General features: G+C 37.4%; 1 protein-coding gene across 2 annotated transcripts in view; it reads left to right on the top strand.

Annotated features, from left to right (window-relative positions):
• Position 1: 1 nt before the first annotated feature.
• VPS35L (VPS35 endosomal protein sorting factor like) overlaps positions 2–25374 on the top strand; it is a 44112-nt gene continuing 18739 nt past the window's right edge. The window contains exons 1-24 of one of the 2 annotated variants that reach the window (XM_021539798.4): positions 2–56; positions 2567–2666; positions 3525–3692; positions 4017–4139; positions 4494–4518; positions 5518–5594; positions 6180–6308; positions 9432–9516; positions 10476–10535; positions 12332–12428; positions 12834–12881; positions 13801–13894; positions 14389–14466; positions 14843–14965; positions 15640–15686; positions 16263–16374; positions 16583–16699; positions 17043–17096; positions 17491–17571; positions 18418–18480; positions 19538–19623; positions 20604–20684; positions 22990–23053; positions 25033–25131. In XM_021539798.4, the coding sequence (XP_021395473.2) occupies positions 40–56; positions 2567–2666; positions 3525–3692; positions 4017–4139; positions 4494–4518; positions 5518–5594; positions 6180–6308; positions 9432–9516; positions 10476–10535; positions 12332–12428; positions 12834–12881; positions 13801–13894; positions 14389–14466; positions 14843–14965; positions 15640–15686; positions 16263–16374; positions 16583–16699; positions 17043–17096; positions 17491–17571; positions 18418–18480; positions 19538–19623; positions 20604–20684; positions 22990–23053; positions 25033–25131 (2028 nt within the window). In that variant the 5' untranslated portion in view covers positions 2–39. Of the gene's footprint in view, positions 154–2566; positions 2667–3524; positions 3693–4016; positions 4140–4493; positions 4519–5517; positions 5595–6179; positions 6309–9431; positions 9517–10475; positions 10536–12331; positions 12429–12833; positions 12882–13800; positions 13895–14388; positions 14467–14842; positions 14966–15639; positions 15687–16262; positions 16375–16582; positions 16700–17042; positions 17097–17490; positions 17572–18417; positions 18481–19537; positions 19624–20603; positions 20685–22989; positions 23054–25032; positions 25132–25374 lie in introns of both variants that reach the window. The other variant, XM_085592306.1, reaches the window with a different exon arrangement.

Below are 25374 nucleotides of genomic sequence, written 5' to 3'. Positions count from 1 at the left end.
CGGGGCGGGGCGGCGCGCGGTCATGTGAGCGGGCGCAAGATGGCGGCGTTCCCCTGGTGAGGCGGCGGGGCCGGGCAGGGCTGCCGGCATGCCCGGCCACCCTCACGGCCGGGGGGCTAAGGAGGGGCGGCCACGGGTGCGCCCGAGGGGAAGGTGCGGGGCCGCTGCGCCCCGGGGTCGGGCAGCTCGGCCTGGGGCAGCCGTGCGACCTCAGCGCGGCGCTGCTGTCCGGGAGACCCGAGGGGGCCGAGCACATTGCTGGGACCGCGGCGCAGCTGTGAGCCGAGAGCCTCCCGTTACTTCCCCGAAAAGAAGCAGGAGTTCCCGCAGCGCCGCTGTCTGTGGCCGGGCTGGTGTCACGGAGCGTGTCCTGCTCGGAGCGAAGGGCCGGGCGGGGGCTCTGCGGGCCCTGGGGCCGAAGGGCTTGTGCTGGCTGCTCGCCCATACTGGACATTCAGCCTCTGTTATCGTTCACAGGCGCTTTGGGACTAGACAGGGGCTACAGACAGCTTCCTTACAGGAAGATGTGTGCATCTGAGGAAGCTGCACTGTGTAGGACATGGAATTAGTCTAGTATTTGGTTGGTAAAGGAAGGATAAAAGAGGCACTCTTTCTGTTATGGACAAAAGAAGTAGCAAAACAGCAGAGCAGCAGAGATGCTGAAAAATTTATTTTTGCATAGTACAGCAATGAGGTAACAACAGCCTAATAAATAGGTCTAGCAACACTGGTTGTAGAAGTGGCCATGGGGAAATAAGCAGACCTTTACCAGAGTAAGATGTTTTGATCATGCTGTTACCTAATACAGAAGATATTTTCATCTTAGGGGGCTTAGCAGAGCCCTAGCTATTTTAAAGCAGTGTTAATGTTAAAAAGCTGTTTTGCAGATTTATTGTCTGCACAGTCATCAGTCTGCATATGAGGAAAAAACAGCACCTGTTGTGCTGAATAGTTGTATTAACATAATATTCATTAAGCAATTTTTATAAATTTCAATGAATTTGTTAAAGAAGTAAAAAGTATTAAAATAATTTAAAGCACAGGGCTACAATGCAGTTTTATAATAGCTGTGCATAAATACTTAGATAATTTTTTTTAATGTCTAATACTCAGATAATAATAGGTACAGTCAGCATGGTATGTGCTTCATTGTATTACCAATATCAATACATGTCTAGTGTTGTAAAGGGACTCTCTTCCATTTTATATGCCTGGCTCCTTTGTGCTCCCTGTGAGCTTTTTGAAGCACTTGTTTTAGGATAAGCATTGGCTCTGGGAGGGTGCTGTGTGCCTGAAAGCTGTCCCAGGGAAAAGGATATTTTACCAGGAGGAGAGAAGAAGGAGTGGTGGCAAGTGCAGTGGTGCTCATGTGTGGGAAAGGTTGAAATCCACTGTTAAAAGAGCAGCTGAAGCAGGAGTGTAATCATGCAGGATGTACAGAGGATGAAACCCCAGCTTGATCAGAGTCTTATTTTTATTTCTTCTCAAAAGTTTGCTGCACTGCTGTGGCTAAGAAAGGAATGCTTAATCTCCTTTCCCTGGAGAGTAAGCAGAACATAATGCCAGAACAAACTTGATCTTGTCTTCTGTATTAGCTCTGTTACAAGCTGTCTTATCACTTGAATAGCCACGTTGTAAAAAAAGTTTTTTGAATACTTATTTGCAGGGTTTGCAGCTCTTGTGTATTATTACCATGTGCACTTGCTCAGTGTGCTTACACTAATTAGAGTGCAGTTGATTTTGAGCTGGAGATGCTGAGACAGCTGTCAGCAGTTAAAGAAATGTTACAATTTTGTAGCCAGAAAGAGTTTGATTGGTTTTCCACCCAGGTGCTGATTAACCCATGGTGCAAATGAGCAAGAAGAGTCATTGAACAATGGGACAATAGCAAAAAGAAAAGGAACTGGAGATCAAGAAAACAAAACAAGAAAACAAATAAGCATGTGGATTTCACTGGACTCTTTCTCTTGTTCTGCTTTATCTCATTAGATGTCAAAAGTTTCTCTTTGGAGTGGCACAGCCATAAATTGTCTAATCTGTAATTCATTATTAAGGAAACTTGGACATGGTATCTGTAGAAGAGCTGTCTGCTTAGTGCTACTAAAAATCTTCCAAATGAATTATGCCTTTCAGTAGGAATGGAATTATTTGAAAGTTTGGATTAATTTTTCTGGGAAAGATGTGTGTTATATGGGGGTAGTGCTGTTTGCTTTTGTTAGTGGTCTGATTAAAGATTTTTTTTTTTTTGTGAGTATCCCCTGATTTTCCTCATTCAGCTGAGGATGTACTATAAACATTCTCAGCATCTTGCATGAAACAGAAAAGAACAGTTAGCAGCTCTGCATGTTCCAAAGGCTAAAAAAGAATACAACTAAATGGCTGAAAGTAAAATTTCTCCAGTTTTAGTTTATGTTATCTCAGTAGATAATTTGGATCTTTATGTTTGCTTATTTTTCAGTATGGCTTTTTTTGTAAATAAGCATCTTTATAGATGTAGGAATGCTTCTTTCTTAGTATGTGGTTATTTATATGCATTTATACTTTCTCTCCACTCTTACTTTTTAAGGCATGCAAGATCAAGGAACTATGTGTCAGAATCTGAAGTGTGCAAGCTGGAATCTGTACCCTTGGATTTCGGTGATTACCATCCACTGAAACCCATTACAGTGAGTTTGTTTGGCTTTTGGAAAAGGAATCTGAATTCAGACTGGTTGTGTTCCTCGTTTTACATCTGTTCATTTAAAACTAAAAGGCTTTGAGGTTGGTTATGGTACTTGTGAAGTTGCTTTCTGTGTTGGTGGCCTGTTTTAGATGCATCAAAGTTTATTCTGTTTGTTCTTCAGAGGAGTTTGCTGGTTCTGTTATGTATCAGAAACAGTCTCCTGACAAATACAGCACCTCCAGCTTGTAGGTTTTCTTGGTTGCATTAAATGCTGAATAATAGGTAAATTTAAAATCAAATTGTTGTATTACAAATGACCTGCATAATTGCTTGATGTAAGGTTTGGTTTTGGGTTAGCTTCCAGTCAGCTGTGTACTTTAAAACATTTATAATTTCTTTGATGTGTAAGAGGCTTTTAAAGATGTACTGAAAAAAATCCAGCTTCAAAGAGGTGAGTTATCCATCAATGAATGATAAATGGGCAGCAACTTCTGCTCAGGAAGGTCAGTAGGGAGAGAAGATGTTGGCCTGAGGTATGGATTTTATGGTCCAGGCTTGAGTGCTGTACAGGAAACGTAAAGATGGAACTGGCAGAGGAAATTAAATAGCAAGAAAGAGTTTGGAGGACAGGGACAAACCTAATAAAGTAGAGATGGGGTACTAGAAGGATATTCAGAGTGGTTGTTCTGGTTGTTCTTACAATTTTGTAGACCTAAAATTGGGAGGAAAAAAAAAAGTAGTGGAAAGGCTACTGAAGAATGAGTGCCTCCACATTCTGGGAAAAACGCGGGAAGAAAAAGAATTCAAGAAAAGTGAGGGAAGAGAAAGCCTTTTTGTTTAATAGTTCTGAATGTTTCTTTAGGTTACTGAATCCAAGACAAAGAAGATGAACAGGAAGGGAAGTACTTCTTCTACCTCCTCCTCTTCCTCTAGTTCAATGATGGACCCTCTGAGCAGTGTGTTGGATGGCACTGATCCCTTGTCGTTGTTTGCAGCAGCTGCAGATCCTGTGACTACTGCTCCTCCCACGGTAACTCTGAGGGCTGTTGTCTCAACTAAGTAAAAGGAAACTAAAACCAAACCAAAACCATAAAGCCAATCCTGGATAAAATTTATTGTCTCACCAGTGAAGAGGTTAATATAGGAAATATACCATATTAATAGAATATTCTGTTTTATTTTCCTACTTTCATTTGGTTTTATGTTGACATATTTATTTAAATATGGATTTTTAAAAAACACTGTAACTTTTGAAAGGATCAGCTGGCTCTTGAAACATTAAGTTGACCTTTTTCAGCCTTCTCTTCTTTTTCTAGATCTGTATTTAACTTTTGCACTTGTACTCCTGTGACAGGATGGTGCACGAAGGAAACGGGATAAAGATGAGAGCTCAGCAGTCGGGAGTGACTTTGAGCCATGGTCAAGCAAACGTGGTGAAATCCTTGCTAGATACACAACAACAGAGAAGCTTTCTATTGTAAGTGGTGGCTACCACAGTTTTTATTTGTACTAGACCTTTAATGGATTTTGGATATTGCTATTTTATAATGCTTTCATGGGTATATACTGGTACTCTTAAATTTCAGTTTTAATGTTGTAGAAAACTGAATCACAAGCTCTCACTTGTAAAGATTGTTTTAGAGCTGGATCCAAGTCTTGTGATATTTAGAAGCCATCACTTTGTCTTTTTGTAACAATGCAAGTAACTTGTAGTCTTGCATCTACTTCTAAATGATTAGAGGGTTGATTAGCAGTGTAATTACCCTGTGCATTCTTGGAATGCTGGTGAGTACATGTTTTCTAACTGTTTGCTTTTTCTGCTTCTTCACAGAATCTGTACATGGGATCTGAAAAAGGTGAGCACTTTCTTTATCAGTAACAGAGGTTGCTTGAGGCAGAGTGCAGTGACAGGTTTGTGGTCAAGAAATGTGTTTTCCTGCCTCCCCCATTCTGACATCATGGTCCTTGCTTTTTTGTGGATGTCTGGATGTTTGTTTAAAATAGTTATTGAAAATAAGCCACCTGACCACCTTTTATTCCTATGGGCTGATGAATTTGTGATTATTTCACTGCACAGCCTTCCACTGTAGCTTAAAACTTTTTTCCATTTAAATGAGCAGTGATGTTTGGAAGATCATGTTTATCAACTCTTCTGCTAGCTGGAAGGAAAGCAAACAAGTCCTTTGGGAACTTGTTCAGTTACTCTCTTTACATGAAAGTGAAGTGATTTCAACTGTATGCTGGGTGTTTAAAAAAGAACCAAATGTTAAATATTTTATTGTGTTTTCTAGCAAAAGGGAATCTGGGCAAGGTAATCATAGCATAGTAAATCAGGATTTTTCTATATGAATAAGCATGCAGCATTTCAGCATCTGCAAAAATGGAAGACACTTTTTTGCAATGAGAATGGCCAGAGACTGAAACTGGATGTGCAGGCAGAGTGTGACATCTGTACCTTTAGATATTGTTAAAGTAACGGGATATAACCCTGTGCAACGGTTGTAACTTCAGAACTGGACCTGCTTTGAGGAGGAGAGTTGAGCACAGACCTCCATAGAGCTTTTCTGTCCTTAATTATCCTGTGGCTCTATCTGATGATTCTTTTCTTACTGGTAAAACTTGCAGAAAAATCCACTCATATTCAATTCTGCTTACTTGCCATTGCCCCTGTTAAAAGTGAATGCACTGTAGGTATGTTTAGATGTGTGTCTTCAGGAGTAGTTACTAAAAGAACCAGACCACCTGTCTTCTGTCACAGAAATTACTGGTCCCTGTCAGGCTTCTTCAGCTTTGTTTCTCTTTAGAAGTCCCAGTGTTTAAATTTTAAAGAAACCTAAATCTGTAATTCTTTGCAGGAAAAGTCACCACTACTGGTTCAGCAGTTTCTGAAAAAGTGAGAACAAGGTTAGAAGAACTGGATGATCTGGAAGAGGTGAGAAAGCTTTCAGATGAAATTACAGCATCATTATAATAGTGAAAGGAATTTGTGAAATAAAAATCTTTGTGAAACCTTTTATAAAGGTCCTGATTCTGCAAGTGCAGTATTTAGATAAATATGTACTTTCTCTAGGAATTCTCTAGTGATTTTACTCCTTATTGTTACAGGATCTAGGAAGAATCATACTTTTGTATCACTAGAAATTGTGATTTGAAAGTTTACCTGATCCGTTGCTGTTGATTTACCTTCTTACTGCTGTAAAACTTTGTGGAGCCCCATATTCTTAACATCTGATAATTCTGGTTGCCCCTGTTGCAGAAGCTGCATATGTGTACCTGAGTTTAATTTAAGCTACAATTATGAGCTTGATAGAAATGCTGAGTACTGAAGTTACTTCTCAAGCTGCAGTATTTTACTGTGCAAAGCTGAGATGTTTCATAACCTACTTTCCTAAGACCTGAAGGGAAGTTGTGATAAATTTTGTAGGATTGTCCTCCACAACATGGTGATTTGAATCTATAATAGCAGCACTGTTCTTCCTTCCCTCCTGCTCTAAGAGGGTTTGTGTTGTCTTGCCAGGGATCACAAAAAGAGCTGTTGAATTTGACTCAGCAGGATTACATGAACCGAATTGAAGAACTGAACCAGTCTTTAAAGGATGCATGGTCCTCTGATCAGAAAGTAAAAGCTCTGAAAATAGTCATCCAGGTCAGTTTTATGTTGTTCTGTGCAGAGCCAGTGAGTTTCGTGATACAACTTGTCCAGTTTCCTTCTTGGGAAAAGAAGACTTTATACTGTTTTTGTATTATTTTCTTTTGTTCTTCTCTGAAACACATTTCTTTCAGAGTTTTATGACTTCTGACAGTAGTTGGATTTTCAGCTTTGTTGTTACATATTGGTTTTAACTAGGTTATGTGGGATAGAATTCTCAGTGAGTCCCCAAATGACAGATGTGGAAATTTTAACTGCTTAACGGTAGTTAGAACAAATACCATGTAGTGATAATCAGCTCTTTGTAGGATGTGTAATCTCCTTTCCTGTCCTCTTCCCCTTCAGCTCTTTGCTCCCTACAAATAATACCAGAATGGCTTTTTGAGCATCAGCATTTTACCCATCCAAAGTTAGTAGGGCAATTAAATAAAGGGATTTAGGACCATAGCAAGCTACCAAAAACAGCTCCAGATTTTTAAAATTGTGTGTATGGGGTATGTTTTTGTTTGTTTGTTTGATAAATTGTCCGTAGTCTTCCTTTGGGTCATTTGGGGTGATGTGCTTTGAGGAGGGCATGGGGAAATAGGACAGTTAAATGCTCTTTTGTTTGGCTTGGCCTTTAAAAAAGGCCAGAGGCAGAGTACAGCAGAGGACAGATGAGATAATGACATCCTTAAAAGCTGTAAAACTGATGTAATGCTCATAGTCATCCAGTGGGGTTATATAAAGTCATGGGTTTTTTGGTCATTCTGGATACTCTTGTGAAAACTGCTTGAAGTAATTTCATCCTAAATTGTGGTAAAGACAAAAAAGGAAATGAAACATTAATGAAGTCAGATCAAACAATTATATGTGACCTAGGGTGACTAATGTACTATTGTAATACTATGAAATCAGCACTATTATTGTTATTTTTAAAAAATCCATATATAGGATTGTGAAGTGTGAATGTGGTCTTTGGATGAGAAGAAGAGCAGCAGGGATGTACTGTACTTACTGTGCTTTGTGTGAAATATATATCTGTGTGTGTGATAATGCAGTGATAGTCTAGGCACTGATACTTCCATATGTTCTTTTGCAACTGGTTCACCAACAATTTTGAAATAATACAGTTTCTAACTTGGGACCCAGTGCTTCCTTTTAGGAAGGTGGTACCAAAGCTGAATGTGTTTATCTCTGCTCAAGTGTTGTGCACTTAGCACTTACTGCTGCAGATGCTTATCACTAATTGAAAGACTGCCCAAGAATGAAACAGGTACCCGTGTAATTAATGAATTAAAATTTTTCATGAAGGATAATAATTCTGTTGTTATAAAGCAGGATAGGGTAGAACCCTCACTGAACTTTACTTGTTGTGCTTTGTCCTGCAGAGTGCAGTATCCTCTGAAAGAGCTGAGCAGTTCTCTTGGTATCAGGCTATAGTTTTATACATAGTCTGCCATTATTATTACAGACTGGTTAGTATGCAGTAGGAGGAGTGAGTTTGGCTTTAGTTAGGAAAATTTCTTCACCAAAAGGGTTCTCAATCACTGGACCAGTCTGCCCAAGGCAGTGATAGCATCACCATCCTTGGAGGTATTTAAAGGGTGTCTAGATGTGGCACTTGGGGATAGTTTTTATATTGGTGATCTTGGCAGTGATGGTTTACAGGTTGGACTCAACAGTATTGAAGGTCTTTTGCAACCTAAGCAATTCTACGATTCTGTGATTCCTCAAGTGCCTTTTTGCAAGATACTTTACTTGTCAAGATGGAATATGCTAAGCTACTTAGAGTAAGCTGGACTAAGTTGATTATGTGTGTGAGCTCTAAGAAAAGTGGTAATTCAGTGTTTGTGCTACGTGTAGGTCCTAAACAGCTACTGAGTTACCTTTCTTTGAAGGTGACTGACTTAGCACACAGCAGGGAAGATTCTGCTTTGATTGTAGGATGTGAATGCTCTCACCTGTCTTTCTGGTGCACTCTTCAAGTTACCCTGATGAATAAATGAAAAAGACTGAGTGTGCCCCTTATTAAAGCATGTTCAAATGATGTGATTTCCTTCTTTAAACAGAGCAGCCTTGTGAAGTATTGGATTGCGTCCTGGATTTTTGAAATGTAGCAGAAGTTTAAACTTTATTTATTCCTCTGAGATTGAAGAACTGTCTCCTGGTGAAGGAGAGAGAAAGGATGGAGCTCATAGAAAATACTGTCAGTCTTAGAGACCAGAGAAGACTCAGGGCCAGAGGCCACATTTGGCTTAAGCAAGGAAGAGGTGGATTTCTCCCCAGTCAGTCATTCACCTACTTTCTTTTGGTAGAAGCTGGTCTGTTTTTGTGAGTAACCTTCTGCCAAAGTTTTTGACTCCAATTTAATCTTGGAAAACAAAGTATAGCTTAATAAGCATCTTAGAAATATCCTCATTGCTCAGTGTGTATTTTGAATTAATACAATCAATGGACATGTTCCTTCCTGGCCTGAACACCCCATGAGAGTAGAACTAAGTGGGTAATACATTTTCAAATGTGACTTTGTTCCAGCCATCATTGCAGTCCCAATGCCATGATCAGGTTGTGTCCCAGTGGGTGGTGGTGGATTACAGAGTCCTTCTGGAGCTGACTGTGGCTCAGTCTGTTTCCAGAATGTTTGAACTAGTTATGTGAGCTGCAAAAATGCATTGGAAAGCTCATTAACTACACTTCTAAAATTGTTTCTTAATGTAATCTATGTTACAATTTGTGTTTGATATGGATGCTTAGATGGTAAAAAAATGGAACAGTGTCCTTTTAAAAAGTGATTTTAGCGAAGAAGTGTCAGTGCTTTTTCTGGGAGAGAATTTGTCTTGTCTGAATAAATGCACAGGTCTTCATGGTCAGCTGAAACTCTGCATTGTGGATTACCCTATATATGTATAAAGGAAAACCAGGTCTGTGTAGCTCTGAAAATGAAGAATAACCTGACAATTACAACAAGCACTGTGGTCTGTTATGTTAGATGTCCTTGTGCCTTTGGCTTCATAGTTCATATGGGCCCTTTCCACCTGTGGATAATCATCCATTCCAGCTTTTCTGGAGTAAAAACATAAACTTGTGTTGGCCTCTAAAAATGTTTCTTTGTTTTTGTTTTTTTTTTTCTCCTTCTAGTGTTCTAAGCTTCTTTCAGACACAACAGTAATCCAGTTTTATCCAAGTAAATTTGTTTTAATTACAGATATCCTTGATACTTTTGGTAAGTATCTACCTTGCCAGTCTTACTACACAATTGTCAATAAGATTATTTTTTTGTAATGTTAGAAAGTATCAAAGTTATCCAAAAAGGGCTAAAATGACTTTTAGTTTTACCATGGAATATTTCCAACATAACATTTGGACACCAGTGGTAAACATGGTATATAATTGTAAAAAATCTCCTAAGAGCCAAAAGTTCTTAAGATGAAAACATTTCACTTTGTGCTTCTATGCTTTATGTATTAGTGAATATCTAGAACAAAATGTTAGGAAAAATCATGATCTCTGCATTTTGAAATTAAAAACACACTGTCTTTATAAAAATATTTTTTATTTTAGCAGCCTTTTGACTCAATATTTCATTAGTTTTGTATTTTGAGGAAGTCAGAAAGTTTTCTTTGGCTGAATAGGGACTATGAAATTATAAGAATGTATTTACTGATTTTTTTAATATGTTTTTAATCTTGTAAGTGAAGTTGTCATCCACTTTATGTGATTCCCTTATTTTTCTGCCATGTTATGGAAAATATTTACAGTGGTATTGAAAGTTGAAGAGTATTTTGGTGGCAGCAGGATATGCTACGACAGAGATACAATTGTTCTTTTGGGTCATGCTTCCTCTTTGTGCTCCTTCCTACTTGCTGAAGGCTGCTAGAGATAACATAATATTCAAACTCAGCAAAGTCAGGACAGCAGCTGTCCTTTCCTGGCCTGGGAGAAATCTGACCTGTGTGTTACCTCTGCACTTAAGGGAGCCAGAGGATGTTTTTATAGTGTGAGAAGTGCTAAATCACACTGAACATTTCATCCTCACTAGAGGGCAGCAAAATGTCAGTGTTCTAGAACGTTTTTTCCTTCTAATTTCATTGTATGGTGGAAAGGGAACCTTTGTGCCAGCATTTTGTGTTTTACAGTTTGTTAATTAGTTTGAATTTTTAAAATTATATTTTTTTTAACCAGGGAAACTGGTGTATGAAAGAATTCTGTCAATGTGTGTGGATAACCGAGTCTCTCTGCCAGGTAATTTTGTGTTTGTTTCCACCGTGCTCCAGAAAAAAATCATGTCCAACCTTGAGGAAGGTTAAATAGCGGACCATTGCTACTCTATCTCCTATAGAAAAGGTTCTGATTTGAATCTAGCAGCTTTTAGTTTTTAACAGAGTAAAATCCATTGCTTACAGCTTCCACTGTTTGCAGTGTTCATGCAAAATTACATTTTAATTGTGGATATAGTAAAGTATGTTTGTGGCTCTGCTGTTACTAAATGTAAACTCAGTCTTCCTGAGACTTGAAATCACAAGGAATTATGTAAGTTCTCTAATACAGAGTTTATTAGTCAGAGGGAGAATTAAACAGGAATGGCCAAATTAGATTAAGGAAGATTTTTTAAAATTTTTTGTCTTATATGCTCTCTTCTTAAAGTACTGTAGTTTAGAAGGTTGAAGTTAATGGTAGAAATGTAACAAAACTGAAAATCTCAGTTTTTAGTAAATAGGTGTTTTTGCTGCTACACTGGAACCTTAATAGTTTTGCTGTAATAAAAGAAGAATTTTGGAAGTAGCAGCAGGCTGCTTTTAGCATAATCTTTTTAACTTGGGCCCTTTTTTCAGTTGAAGTTCCAACACAATGTAAAAATCTCATTTGACATTGCAGGCAAAAGAACCTCTTTAGCAAGACACTGAAAGATTCTGTGGAAAGGCATTTCCTTGTAATTTGAAGTGCACTATATGCACATCCTTGCAAGATAAACATTCTGTAGTTGGCAGTGGAACAGTACCATTAGTTTGCAGTTAAATCCATAGGATTGGAGCTGTAAACTTGAAACCAGAAAATACTGAAATTTGAAATGAACCTAGAGGAAGTAGTTCAGATAAATGTGGTTGTTGCAGATCTGACAAACTGCTCTTACAAACATTAATGAAGGCAGGCAGTTCCCATAGCAGGTCATGATTTCTGGGCACAGTTACCTCTGTTCTGAGCTGAGCTCCTGCTGCAGCTGTACAGCTGCCAGAGGCATTGCCGGTGGCAACTTCCCAAACAGCTCTAAAAGTGGGGGAGAGAAGGAAAATCTGTGCTGTGCTGACTGTGCATGTGAACCTTCGGGGATTTCAGGCCCAGCCTCTGAGCTTGTCCCTTGGGAACCAGGTGAAACCAAGTTTAATGAGAGCTGAGGTCCTAGATGAGAAGGATAGTGAGTGCAGGGAGTTCTAACATGTGGCTTCTCTCTTGTTGGAAGTTGGAAACTTTTTTGTGGAGCTTCTCACCTTCTGGAAGCAGGAGTGGTGTTTAAAATGGTTTCGGAAGGAGTTTGTAAGAGAATGTGTTCAGGGTACAGAAACAAGGCTTCTGTCCATGTTCAGTATTTCCTATTTCTTGCAATATTGTTATTTAAAATTTATATTAGCATTTAAAAATAAACAAGTTGAGTGCTTAAATATCTTTTGTATGTTCTCTAGTCATTGTAGATTTGTATATATGTGTTTGTTATAGATTCTCTGTATTTACTTTTTCTTACAATTTCTGATTTTGGAAGAGCAGAGGCAGAGGTTGGATTTCTCAGTAGCTGCTCTGAGATGAGCTCCAAGATGAGCTTGAATTCAGGTTTTGAAATATTATTTACTACAAGATTGTACTTTCTCTTGTTATGTACTCATCTCTGCTGCTCAAGAGAGTTGAGAAGCAAATGTATTGCCTAGTTTATTATTGTAAACTTAATTTCTTAATGAATGGAAAGAGAATACAGTTTTAAACCTAACATGAAAAGTACCTTGTTTCTAGAAAGAATGTAACTATATCTGGGTTTTTTTTTTTCCCAGATAACTTCTCTCCAGAGAGTGTTAACGATACAGCTAAAGAAACTTGCTTAAACTGGTTTTTCAAGATTGCTTCAATCAGAGAACTTATTCCCAGATTGTATCCTTGTCAAATGAGACCCTCACAGTGTCTCTGCGGGCTTTTTGTAGATTTGTCCAGAAGTGAACGTTTGTTTCAATAAAACTCATAGGATCTAATGTTTATACTGGCTTTGTTTTGTTTTTTTTTCAGGCTGTATGTTTTGAATGTACTTTTGAGTCATGTTTCATAGTAAACTGAATGCTTAATTATTGTCTCTGAGCAGTTTGGCAGTGACAGAGATGATGTATGAAGAATTTCGAAACAAAATCTTGTTGATAAATTGTAAAAATCAGCAAAGTGTAGTGACATTAAATACAGAAGGCCTTAAAATAGTTTGGTCAATATGCATTTGGTGTATGTTTGCTTATAGTTTTTCAGTGGTTGTGAATCTTAGTTTTTTTCCTTGACTTGGCTTCAATTTAGTTACGTGGAAGCAGCAATACTGAAGTGCAACAAGTTCCTATCCAAAACGTAAGAATAATGTTAAGTATGGGAAGGAATGGGCAGACTTAGGATCTAATTAAATTAATTAAGCACTAGAGGTCTGTGATTAATGGTGGGTAGGGTCTTAGTAGAACTAAGAAGAAGCACTATAGAGAGGTGTTGGAATTTTTAATGAAAATATTAAAGGTGAGCTCTGATATACTTTGAAATACAACAGTGCTCTCAGTTTTCAAACATAGTACAAATGTGACACGAGGTGTCAAAAATCCCAGTGCAAATTAAAAACCAGAGGCTTCTGGAGGTAGAGGGGAAGGAAGATTGTTGACAGGAGGAGTGTAGAAAAAATAATAGAAAACTGAAAGGAAAATATTGATATCATACTGGGAGAGAGTAGGAGAAATAATTTAGGAGCAATGAACCACTATCTGTTGAAAACTTTGGTATAAGTTTAATGTGTTGCCAAGCAGTACCAGCTGCTGAGCAGAAAATGTTCCTTCCCTTGTAATTGTCCTTCTTCAGTTATATTTTGAAATGAGTGTTGGAAGCCAAATTGCTACTATGGTGACAACTTTATTATCCCTAAAAAGCAGTTCTTTTACTGGAGTTAGTGGGCCTCATATCCAGGCACTAGTACAGCTCTGCCTGTTCTAGTTCTGCTTTAAGCATCTCCTTTCCTTGCACTGAGTTACAGCTTTTCCATAGCTCTGCTTAGTTTTGTCTTGCTCTGAATAGCAAATACTGCAATTTGAATATAGGATATGTATTACTTTACACAGACAATTTTACTTATTTCATAAGTTTTTGTGCTAGTATTCTTCTTCTTTGATAGATATTTCTATAACTCATGCTCAGTTGTTAGGCTACAAGGCAGCTACTGAAGTCATCTGTAAGTGATATAATTCTGTTGTTGACTGCTGAAGCTCATTTTCATTTCTGATAAAAACAGGGGCATTTCGGAATGTCTCCCACGGTTAACATCTATGATTAGAGGAATTGGAGATCCACTGGTTGCAGTCTATGCCAGAGCATACCTTTGCAGGGTAGGTGTCATTTACCTCCTCTGATCTGTACCAAAGATTTACTGCAGCCTGTGCTGCCGCTGCTTCAAGGAACTACTGCTTTTATCTCAAGTAGTCAGCAGCCTGTCTCTTCCATTCAACAAACAAAAAATTATTTCTCTTTGTTTTACAGATGGGGAATCTCTCTTTAAGTGTTTGTAATAAGTAAGAATAATTTTCTGTGCTGCTGTAGGCTGTTGCAGTGCGCTGGAGTAGCTGCTGATTTCCTCAGTGCTTGCAGATACTTGGAGCTGATGTTAGGATTGTGTTTAAGAACACCTGTAACTGCCTCAGGGTTTGTTAGTGGACATGACTATAACAGTAAGCAAGGAAATAATCAGACAAAAGTATGTGATTCAGTGCTGTTTGTTGATTTGATGTGTGTGACTTGGGTGTATTGCTTCAGCAAATGCATCTTTATCTCACTCTGAAGGAGAATTGATAGATGCTGATAAAGTCTTTTTCTTTTAATACAGGTTGGGATGGAAGTGGCACCACAACTCAAAGAAAGCCTGAATAAAAACTTTTTTGACTTTCTCCTAACATTTAAACAAGTAAGCAAATAAGTGGTTTATTTGCAAAATCAGATAAATAACACTCCTTAATCAAACTGCCACATACTTCAAAAGAAATCTTAGAAGTTCTCAATTCTAGATTTAGGGGTGTTCCTGTATCCAGATATAGTATGGGAAATTTTACATACATTCTGGTAAGTGGAAACTGCTCAATTCAGCATGTTTCCAGACTTGAATAACAAATGTTAGGAGCTTAATATTTTTTCCCCCAGCTTGCAAGGAATGCTTCAGAATATCTGTATCCTTGTGCTATCATCTATTTAATTTCCGTTCATATACAAACTTTAACCAGTTTATCATATCTTCCATTAAATACCTTTACAAAGCAACATATTTTTGTCTCTTATTTCAACAGATACATGGGGATACAGTTCAGAACCAGCTGGTGGTGCAATGTGTGGAGATCCCTTTGTATTTGACCCTATATTCTCCTGCTATAGACTGGATTTTACAGTGTATTGCCTACCACGCTCCAGATGTAAGTGAATGTGTTAATCCTCAATACTAAAGTTGTGGTGAAGAGTTAATTTTGCCTACTAAACAGCAAACCCTCAGTTTTTACGAGTGTGAAGGCAAGTAAAAGGAGCCTGTGTAGGACTGTCTGATGCTCTCTTCTCTACAGGAAGAATGTTTGCTTCCACAAAGCTCAAATGTGACCACTTCAAGTTCAGAGGCAGCATTCCTGTTTGTTTCATGCTGTTCTTTAGCTAGTTTAATCTTTATTTCCTGAATTCATCCATCTCTTTTGTCCCACAGATATACAAATGATTTGACTAAACTGTAACTTAACATAGTGAACAAGCTGTTTTATTCTCTGTCAGTCTGGCAGAGTTTTCACCTCTCCTGCCAGAGATAACTGACGTGGCTGGCAAATAGTGATTACCTGGAGTAATGGCATTGATGAAGGATTGCAGATTTGACTTCCATAAAATGGTGGTTTTGATTGAAATACCACTATGCCTATTCCAGAAGGTGTGTTTTATGTTTAGCTACACCACTGTTTTCTTGTGCTGTAAATACAGGGTAAAACGGACTATTGGAATGTATTGGAAAGGTAATTAAAACAGCTTTTAGTAGATTTCAGTACAGTAAATAAAGCTGAATATGTTTGCAAAGTCTCTATTCACTAATTTTAATACATAATTGTTCCAGGTTCTGCTTACTGAGATGATGGAGAGATGCAAAAAGTTGGGGAACAAGTAAGTGTTGCAGAGTGTAGAAGACAGGAGTCTGTAATGAGTACCCCTGAGTCCCTGGAATAATGTTCTCTCTCTTTTGGAAACTGGATGCATAGTGCAGCTTTCATTCTCCCAGTAGCTTACTAAATCATAATTATGAAAATCTGTTTTCCAGAGATGAATTCTAAAATATGGTAGATTACTTGTCAAGCTGAAGTTAATTAGTTTAACTTGATTGCTGCATTCTGGCTCCTAAGCCAAAGTTTAGACATCTAATGTGTTCTCCCTTAGCCATGTCTCTGATGCCTGATTTTGTTTCACTTTTCTGGGTTTTCCTCCCCTTCTTTCCCCCTGTCTTCCACTGGCTACAGTCAGGCCATACAGGCATTCAGCAAGGGAAGTTGTAAAGCTGCTGTCAACCTTTGGAAGGTGGTAATACTTAGGGATTTGCTTTTTTTCCTTATTATCTTTCTTTTTTAAAATTTATGATAGATGCTGGACAGCTGTTAGTCTAGGAAGTTCAGATTAATGTAAATGCAGGTAACTAGTAAATTTGAGTGTCTATTGAGCTGTATTGATCTATGTTGTTGATTGCAGTGCTTTGCTGTTGAATTCAGTCATGTCGGCGTTCAGAGCAGAGTTTATTGCTGCGAGATCAATGGACTTCATTGGCATGATTAAAGAGTGTGATGAGTCTGGATTCCCAAAGGTAACATTTTGTATCTCATTTGTACCAATTCTTTTCATTTGACAGAGGTCTTTATGCTCTTAGTTGCCTACATAACTTGTGTGTCACTTGAATAAAATTATTCAAGTGGTTTGATCTGAGAATCTTTCTGCACACTACACCTGCCAGACCAGTTTTGGATGGACGTGGATTGTCTGCTTTTAATTTAAAATTTCTCATTAACTTTCAGCATCTCCTCTTTCGCTCCCTGGGATTAAACTTGGCATTGGCTGATCCGCCTGAAAATGATCGCCTTCAAATATTAAATGAAGCCTGGAAGGTTATAACAAAACTGAAGAATCCACAGGTGAGTTACTGTCCATTCTGTTTCACTACTGATTCTGTGTTTAGAGCAAAGTTGTAGCCAGTTGTTCAGGCATGGCATTGTTTGCCTTTTCTAAATACACACAGTTACAAAAAAATTAGTGATGGCCGTAATATCTTTGGCTCATCCCTGCTTTTCTTAGCTCTGCTGAAGCATAACTTAATTTTACATAACATTACTACACAAATGCAGCTTTGGGGTTCTAGATTTGTAGGTCTGCATGAATCATACCTCAGTAGTTAATTATTTTAAGTGTAATTTTTACAAGTGTATTTCTCACAGTCTCCTGCAAATATTGGTAGTCATAAGACACATGTATTTCTAGGATTATATCAACTGTGCTGAAGTGTGGGTGGAGTATACCTGCAGACATTTTACGGTAGGTGAAAATTACTTTGTTTCCTTTGAATTTTTCTGATTCAGACTAAGTGGCTGTGTCAGCAGCCTGGTATTAAAGATCGAAAGGCTTTGACTATTCAGTATAAATCTGTAGGAATGAAAAAATATGTTTCCTTTCATGAAAGATGAATGGGGACAAAAGATGCAGCTTTGAAGCTTTACTACCCCACAGCACTGAACAATTCTTATCCTCTTGTTTTAATGGCAGATGGATCAGTTTAAGTAAGGAGCTATGGTTAAAGTTCCTGGCTTAACTAGAGTTCTGTAAAAAGCTGATGCTTTGGCAAATGGAAATAAATTATCCTACTCAGCTGGTGTTTAGTGACTTGATTTATGTGCCAATTTCACTTGTAACCTTGTTTTTTGCTATGCAGAAGCGAGAGGTCAATACAGTTCTGGCTGATGTCATCAAGCACATGACTCCTGATCGAGCATTTGAAGATGCTTACCCACAGGTAAAGAGTTCATTTTGCCAAATCTGTAAAAATCTGGTGTGCATTTTCTTAAATGGAATCAATTCTTAAACATTACTGATAAATTTTATAAAAAAATAATTATTTTTAAACAGTAACTACAAAGTGGGAAGCCTATTGGAACACTGTAATGCTGTAATTTATTACTCTTTTTTTTCCATGCACATCAATCTTTTAATTCTGAGAAATGCTAAACTTGGATGATTATGTACTTAGAAAGCAGCAATAGTTAACTCCTACATCAGCAGTGGTTTGCTGAATGAAATTAGCAATCATGATAGTCTGTTTAAACAGAAGCAAACCATAAAATAGTCTATCTTTACTAGGCATTGTTAAGGCTTCACTGAATTATTGTGTCCAGTTCTTGAGATTGAATGCCAAATGAGATGTGGATTAGTTGAGAAGGTTTTTGTGGTTACTTTGTGCCTAGAAAAAGTGCCTGCAACAGAAGATTTAGCAAACTGGTTTGGGGTGTTTTTTCTTTGTTTATTTGGCTGAGATTTTTAGTGCAGAGAGCTGGAGGACATGGAGACTCTAAAAAAAATGTGCCTAACTATGGAAGTGAAGGGCCAATAAAGCCTGGGCAGGCTGGTCAGCCTCTGTTCAGTATGGGTTCTGAAGGGTATGTAGGAAAATGTGTAGGAACAGCATAGCTATAGCTTGTACCACATGAGAAAAGAAATTATGTTGATTAATGCTTGAAGCATCTTTCAAAACAGTCTTCTATGAATAGCTAAAGAAGAATAATCTCTAGTGTGGACAGTCTTAATTTAACTCATATTACAATAATTTCCCCTTTTTTAAACTTTTCCCTTTTCTCTCCTTTAGCTGCAGTCAATTATTCAGAAAGTTATTACCTATATCTATGACTTTGCTCTGCTTTTTTCAGTGGTAAGTGATACTCTCTTTAACAAATTTTTAGGAAGAACTGTTTGGCAGTTTTTCTGTAAGAGCATTTACCTTGACTGGGATATTTAGATTGTTTGCAAGTTCACAGAATGCAAGAACTTTTTTCAAGTAGCTAAGTGCAGAAATATTTTGTGAGCTTTCTGCTGCTTACCACTTAAGTACTTATTATTCCAGTTCCAGTTTTTTATTATTTTTTTCATTAGGCTGTTAAATTCTCCAAAAAGTTTGTTTGTTACCATGGCATAAGTGACAATGAATGGAAGATGAAATACCATTTATTTATGTGTGTGTGTGTGTTAATGTAATTAATGCTGTTTCTGTGTTATGATACATACTTATCATAGCACTTCTCATAGCACTTACACTTGGCATTGAAACAAAGTGGAACTCAGGGAGGACAGAGACTGTATATGAGGTAGAAAAATAGAAACAAAGACAGCAAGTGTGTCTCACAGTACAGGAACCTTTTGAAGAGTGAAACTCAAGACTGATGCTGTGGATTTGGGGTCAAGTCTTGTTCAGAAATTGCTTGGATAATTCTGAAAAGCTTACCCTCACTATATTCTTGAGATGATACAGAAATTAAGTATTTTAGTATGTTAAACAACCTAGACCCTTGTTTTTTGAAGGAAATTTTTTTAACTTGCTCTGGATAGATGTGACATTGTTGATGATGTGTAGACTATTTTAATTGTTTATAATATCTTACCTTTTTTTTTCCCATAGATGTCTGAATTTGTGATGACCCTAAGCTGTTTGAAGCATATGATTGCTTTTAGAAATAAAGTGCAACATTTGAGTCAAACAGTTCTGTATTTTGTGTTCCCTTCTGGATCACTGCAATCAATAAATTGATACATCTTTCAGCCATTAGTCCTTTCCCATTAGTTCCACTTTTTCATCCTTTGAAATTAATTACTGTTTTCAAAACAGATGAAAATAGTTTTATCTAAATATCTGTGCTTATGAAACTTACCCAAAGGAAGTGTGTTGCTTGTAACATACCTAATTTTACTTGTTTATGTATTTGTACTTTCAGGAGAAATTCCTGCCATTTCTGGATATGTTCCAGAAGGAAAGTGTGAGAGTGGAGGTTTGCAAGTGCATTATGGAATCTTTTATTAAGTAAGTGGAGACTGTTGAAGTGAAATGAGCTTTGGAGGCTCTGAGAAACTTACTGAAATGTGTCTAGGGAAGAGGAGTCAATATACTGGCTATTTAATTTAAGGTCTTCCAGGCTATGGGAAAGAAAAAAGAAAATGTGTCAGTTAATCTATTGATGGACTGTCTGACTGTTCACAAAGAAAGTTGAAGTAATTGTATTGATACTGACTTGCTGTGGGTTAACAGAATAGTTGTTCTCTGAGCTAGTTTTTTTTTGTGTTGCCTTAGTTGGTTTATGAAATTTATTTCACATTCCAGTTGCTGTGACAGCACAGAATAGAGTATTGCTACAGCTGAAAATGTACTTAGAAAATGAAAATACTTTCAACTGTTCTGAAAATCAAGCAGTCCTTTTCAAATAATTAACAATATTCTTAAAACATTTTTCTCCTTCCATTTCCACCTTCCCTTCAGGTTCACTGCTGAGCCCCCCCAGACCTTCTTTCCCCTAGGGCACACGGGGCCAGCTCTCTTGGCTTTACTGCCAAGATATGAGAGATGCTGTGGCCCCTTAATCATCTTAGTGGAGTTGCACTGCACATGTGCCTCTGTACCTAAACCTGACACTGATCCTTCCTGCCTGTCCCTGAGTAGCTGAGAAATTATAATATATCTTGATAAATGCAGGATTGTTTTATTTTGATGTTCTTTAGATTGCCTCAGTGTATCACATACCCACCTTACTGTGTCCCTTAAGGAGTCAGAGTCTGTGGCTTGGCAATGCAAATGTGTATATTAAGATAATATTTCTTGGCTTGTATTTATTGGAATTCTACCCCTATTAACCATGTGTTCATTGGGTCACAAATGGATTTAAAACTTGTGCTGTGTCATACAGTGCTGGTGACTGAAATGATGCATTAAATGGGTGTTGTTGTAGTCATTGTTTTCCATTTTGACAGAGCAGGATTTTTCATCACTTTTTCTCAAACACTTTCTAGGCACCAGCAGGAGTCGACGAAGGATCCTGTTATCCTCAATGCTCTCCTGCACATCTGCAAGACGATGCATGATTCTGTGAAGTAAGATGTATTTCTGCTGAGAGCTCTCATTCATGCAGAGTTGGGCTGCCTGATGTGCTTTCGTGTTTCTGGGGCTGTTTGTTTCAAGGTGGATTAAGACATGAATCCAATTAGTGCTGAGGGAAGAGCTGTGCAGGGAAGTGGCAGCACGTACCATTTGCTCTTTAATTACTGCTGTATTTTGAATACTGAAGCAGAATTTTAAAAAGGAAGTAGCAGTGGTTTTGTAGTTTTCTAGAAGCAGAGACACTTTGCAATCCAAATTTCAAAACACTTTGAGAGTGAAACCAATATAATCTTTGAGTTACAGTGAATAATAAGCTATTTCTGAGATTCAAGTGAATATGTAGCTACTAAAGCACAGATTGCCTTATTCAATTATACTTTTTGTGGATCAGTGTTTTCAGCCATTACAAATGGTGTGAAATCTTTAAAAAGATACCTGGAAGATCTCTAGAAGCTTCAATAGGAGAAGCTAGAACTGAGAAGCTGTTGAACCATCTATATCTTTCTCCTAATTCCTCCTCTTCTATTTTGCCCTTGACTTTGAGAGCTGGGGTTGTTTGGGCTCCCCTGTGCCCTGTTGCACCCTCACTGTTGTGCAGTGTGGAAAGCAGTGTGCAGTGTGGTTTAGATGTAATTTGCAAAAATCACACTGAAATCTGTGTCTGATTGAAAACAGAGCCAGGATCACAAATGCTGCAAATTCCAGCTCTCAAGAAGACAAACCTTTTTTTCCTTCTGGTTTAGGTTGAATTATAAGGACACGATCTCTTTTGCCACTCTGAGCCCAGAGCCTCTTAGTATGGCAGATGCTGCAAAGGAACTTAAAAGTTTCTCATCCTTGATAGGCCATGAATGCAAGATTTATTGTCAATAAAGAGGTCAGATTTATCATGTAATTCAAATTTATACCAGCTAGAGTGCTTTATTTTGGATTAGAGTACCTTATTTGGCTGTATATTGCACTAAAAGCCACTTCAGGCTTTAAATAGAACAACATATTGTACCTAAACCAGCTTATTAAAATAAATAAAACAGTTTATAGCAATCCATATTGTGCTTCCTCTGACACTTTGCCAAAACAATTTCATCATTTACTGGGACATTTAAAATCCCTTAAACCAGCAGTTCCTGAGCTAAGATGGTTGTACATCTCTCGGTAAATCATCCTAAATTCCAGATACGTTTAAGTAGCTCCTGCATCTGTTTTTGCATCCTGGTTGAGGAAACTCCCAGCCCATTGTGTGGGGCTGGCTGAGCCCTGTACCAGCTGTTGGAGGATAACAGCCTTTAGACTGGTAGGGGTCTGATTCACAATTGAACTGGAAACCTATTACTGACCTGGAGATCTCATTACCAGCCTTCTGAGCCTTTCAGAGCCCATCACTTGACTCTTTTGATTGGCAATGCACTAATGAGCTAATCATGCTGAGGTTTTCTTTCCTCCCTTACTGAATTTGTATAGTAAAACTATTGTTCTCTTCCCATCTGGTGTCTGAGTTGGAAATTGGTAACTGATACACCAAAGGTCAAAGCTGTAGCCAAGCATATAATACTAAAGGGATTAAATTGTATTAGTTAATTGTAATTTAACATTTTGTTCATCTGTTTTCAGTGAAACAGGTTTGACTGACTGGATTTTTATGTGATGTAAATTTGTTTCAAATCAGATTTTGGACTCTTGATGTAGAATAGGTATCTGTGATAGTTATGAAAAGAAACTCCTTTTTTACATAGCAGTTTAGTTCAGTTCTTACTAAAACATAAAACCAGCACTGTAGCAATGTGAAGTTATTTTTTAAATTCTGAGGCAAAAAGTTAAAACAAAATACCTGAAACAAAAACCAAAAAACCTTAAACAAAACAAACCCCAAACTAAACAATAAACTAGTTATACAGTGCATAATATTTAAAGGGTATTTCAAAATTTTTATTCCTTAAATAGGAAAACTTTCTTCTAAGAATAGACTTACTGATTTCTTTAGGTTTTTAGACTTAATTCTTACTCAACTTCTCATGTTGCAGCACAAGACTGAAGCCATTTGTTTGCTACAATAAAAAACAGGTGTAGTTTCCTTCTCCACATGCCAAAGTCTGAGTTTTTTAGAGAATCTGAAGACTCAGCAATTTTTACTTTTTAAAAAATCTGTAATTTAGTTTGGTTCATGGCTGACTTGGTGATATTCGTTTAAAAATTTGTTTTATACAGAAAGAATTTATAAAATATTATGTATCATTTGAACCTTTATAGATAAATTGGATAAAAAATATTCTAAAATCTACCAAATAATTTTTTTTCTAGTGCACTAACACTTGAGGATGAGAAAAGAATGTTATCAGCCCTGATAAATGGATTCATAAAAATGGTGAGTGACAATTGTGTGCAAGTGTTGGGTGCACTTTAGAGCTCAGATTTTTGTGAGGTGCCCATGGGGAGCAGGTGCCTGTGGCTGAATCAGAGCCCAGTCTCTGACTTGCTTAAGACCACTGAAAACCACAGGCAGTGCATTTCAGTGAGATAAGTGTGTCTGTGTTCAAAGAAATGTCACACAGTGCTGAAGCTGATTCCGTGCAAGATGAAGTTCTAAGTACACATGTTGTTTATTTAATGGTATTTTCTGCTAGTTCTGTAAATCTCCTGTAAAACAGAGAGGATGTGTTTAAAAGTTAAAACAGCAACTGAAGCATCAGAGAGGTGTCACTGGTTTATGTGGAGGAAGTTCCACTACTTAGCTCTAAATGGAACCAATACCAGCTTTCAAAAATACAAAATAGGTGTAACTTTTTTGTTATTCTATCTCTGTTTATCTTAATTTATAAGATAATTTCTATCATTAAATTAGTAGTCCCTGGAGAACTCCAGATGTTTTGTCTTGAAATTAGTCTTTAACCCATCCCTCTTACTCTTACTCCAATAAATCTTTTGTTGGTCTCTGTTGGTTTTGAGATGTTGGGGTGTTTTAGGGAGACTTTCTCAAGCTTTTTGTATTTTCTAATGTACTCTCAATGCCTGTTTTTTCTTTCACATTGAGCTGACAGGCTCTGTGTCTACTTGTCCTCTTTGTTCTGTGTTGCAGTTCTATGGATTTACTCTAGATGGTTGTTTTTTCTTCAACTATAATAATTTGCTAATTAATGTTCTGATATAGTCTTGTTTTATTAAGCTTTACATGCAGTATAATATAGTATAATTTCCTTTAGCAGGATTTCTTGCATTGAACAAAATTTGATGTGTCTTGATAGTCCTGGTTTGGGGGGAAGAAAATCTCATAGCAGCAAAATGACTTTTTATGCATTTAAACCAGCACACATTAAGATGTGGAGAGAAAAGCAATTGTTACAGTCAGTCTTTTTTGTGGAAAAATTTATATTTTTGAGTATGTTTTCTTGAGACTAGGGCTCAAGAATCAGCAGTTGTACAAATAGAGGAAAATCAAAGACAGTTGTCTGTAATGTGAGAAGCAATCCTTTGTTTTCTGGTGCAGTTTCTTTGATCTTTCACTGTATGGATTAAATGTAAATTTTATTCTAATTTTGTAAAAAACTCTTCTGCATGTGACTTGAGAAATGATAAATAATGCAACCTTTACTTCTATTAGAAAAAAAAATTCTAATATAATACATAAACTGCCTGGAGACTGTTCCTCATGCTCTGCTTTTAATTGACAGCTGAGACACTCCAGCTGACAGCACTTGGGTTTTTTTAAATCTACAGGGTTGGAAGAGGGTTGTTCTCACACAAAGGTTGTTTTTTGACTTCTTTCCTGCCAGAATGCAAGGTTACAGGCTTTTGCCATACTATATAAACAGGTATTAATTAAGTAAACTTGGGGAAAACCTGCTTTTCATACTGGTTTATCTAATTAGGAAAAATGCTATTTTCTGTTGAAGGCCCTTTATCAACTAGAAATTAGAGGAATCTGAACAGAGATTCACAGATCTATTGCTATTATTCTGGGTTTTTTTTGTCTTGCTTTCTAAGTATGATCAAAACGAAGTCTTCATCTCTCCCATAAAGAATGAAAACACTTGAAAACACTTCATAAACAGGAATTAATTCTTTTTGAAAAATACTTAACCTGTAAAATAGACCATCATATGGAGTATAGACAAAAAATCCCCCAAAATACCAAAACAGTAAAACCTTAAAATTTCCCTGAAACTGAAGTATTTCAGACAGTTAAAAGAACAGAGATCCTCTGACTGCTATTTGTTGCTACTGGGTTTTCTCCTTGGCAATATATGGGGATTTTGACATTTGAATATCTGTGGCTTATCTCCATGCAGTTTTACATCTATTTAAGGCATACAGTGGTGAAGTCTAGGGGCCTTTCTTCTCTTCCAGGTTTCATTTGGCCGTGACTTTGAGCAGCAGCTGAGTTTCTATGTTGAAGCCAGGTCAATGTTTTGCAATCTGGAGCCTGTTCTAGTCCAGCTGATTCATGTAAGCCACAGTTTGTCTACATTTCCTTAACAAATAGGGATATATTTCCATTTCTCCATTCCTTGCTCAAATTATTGGTCTATTGCACAATAACCTTGAAGTATTTTAATCAGGTGTTTATAAAGTGAACGTTGATCTCATCTCTGGTTTTATTCCCTGAAACACTCTGAAGTTTTACTTGACAGGAATGCATGGTATCATTGCAACAAAGAAAACTGGTTAGTTTGCAAGAGATTTCATGTA

Source organism: Lonchura striata, chromosome 14, assembly GCF_050655825.1.
Source record: "Lonchura striata isolate lonStrDom1 chromosome 14, ASM5065582v1, whole genome shotgun sequence".
NCBI lineage: Eukaryota > Metazoa > Chordata > Aves > Passeriformes > Estrildidae > Lonchura > Lonchura striata.
This window is presented reverse-complemented; position numbering and strand designations above follow the sequence as displayed.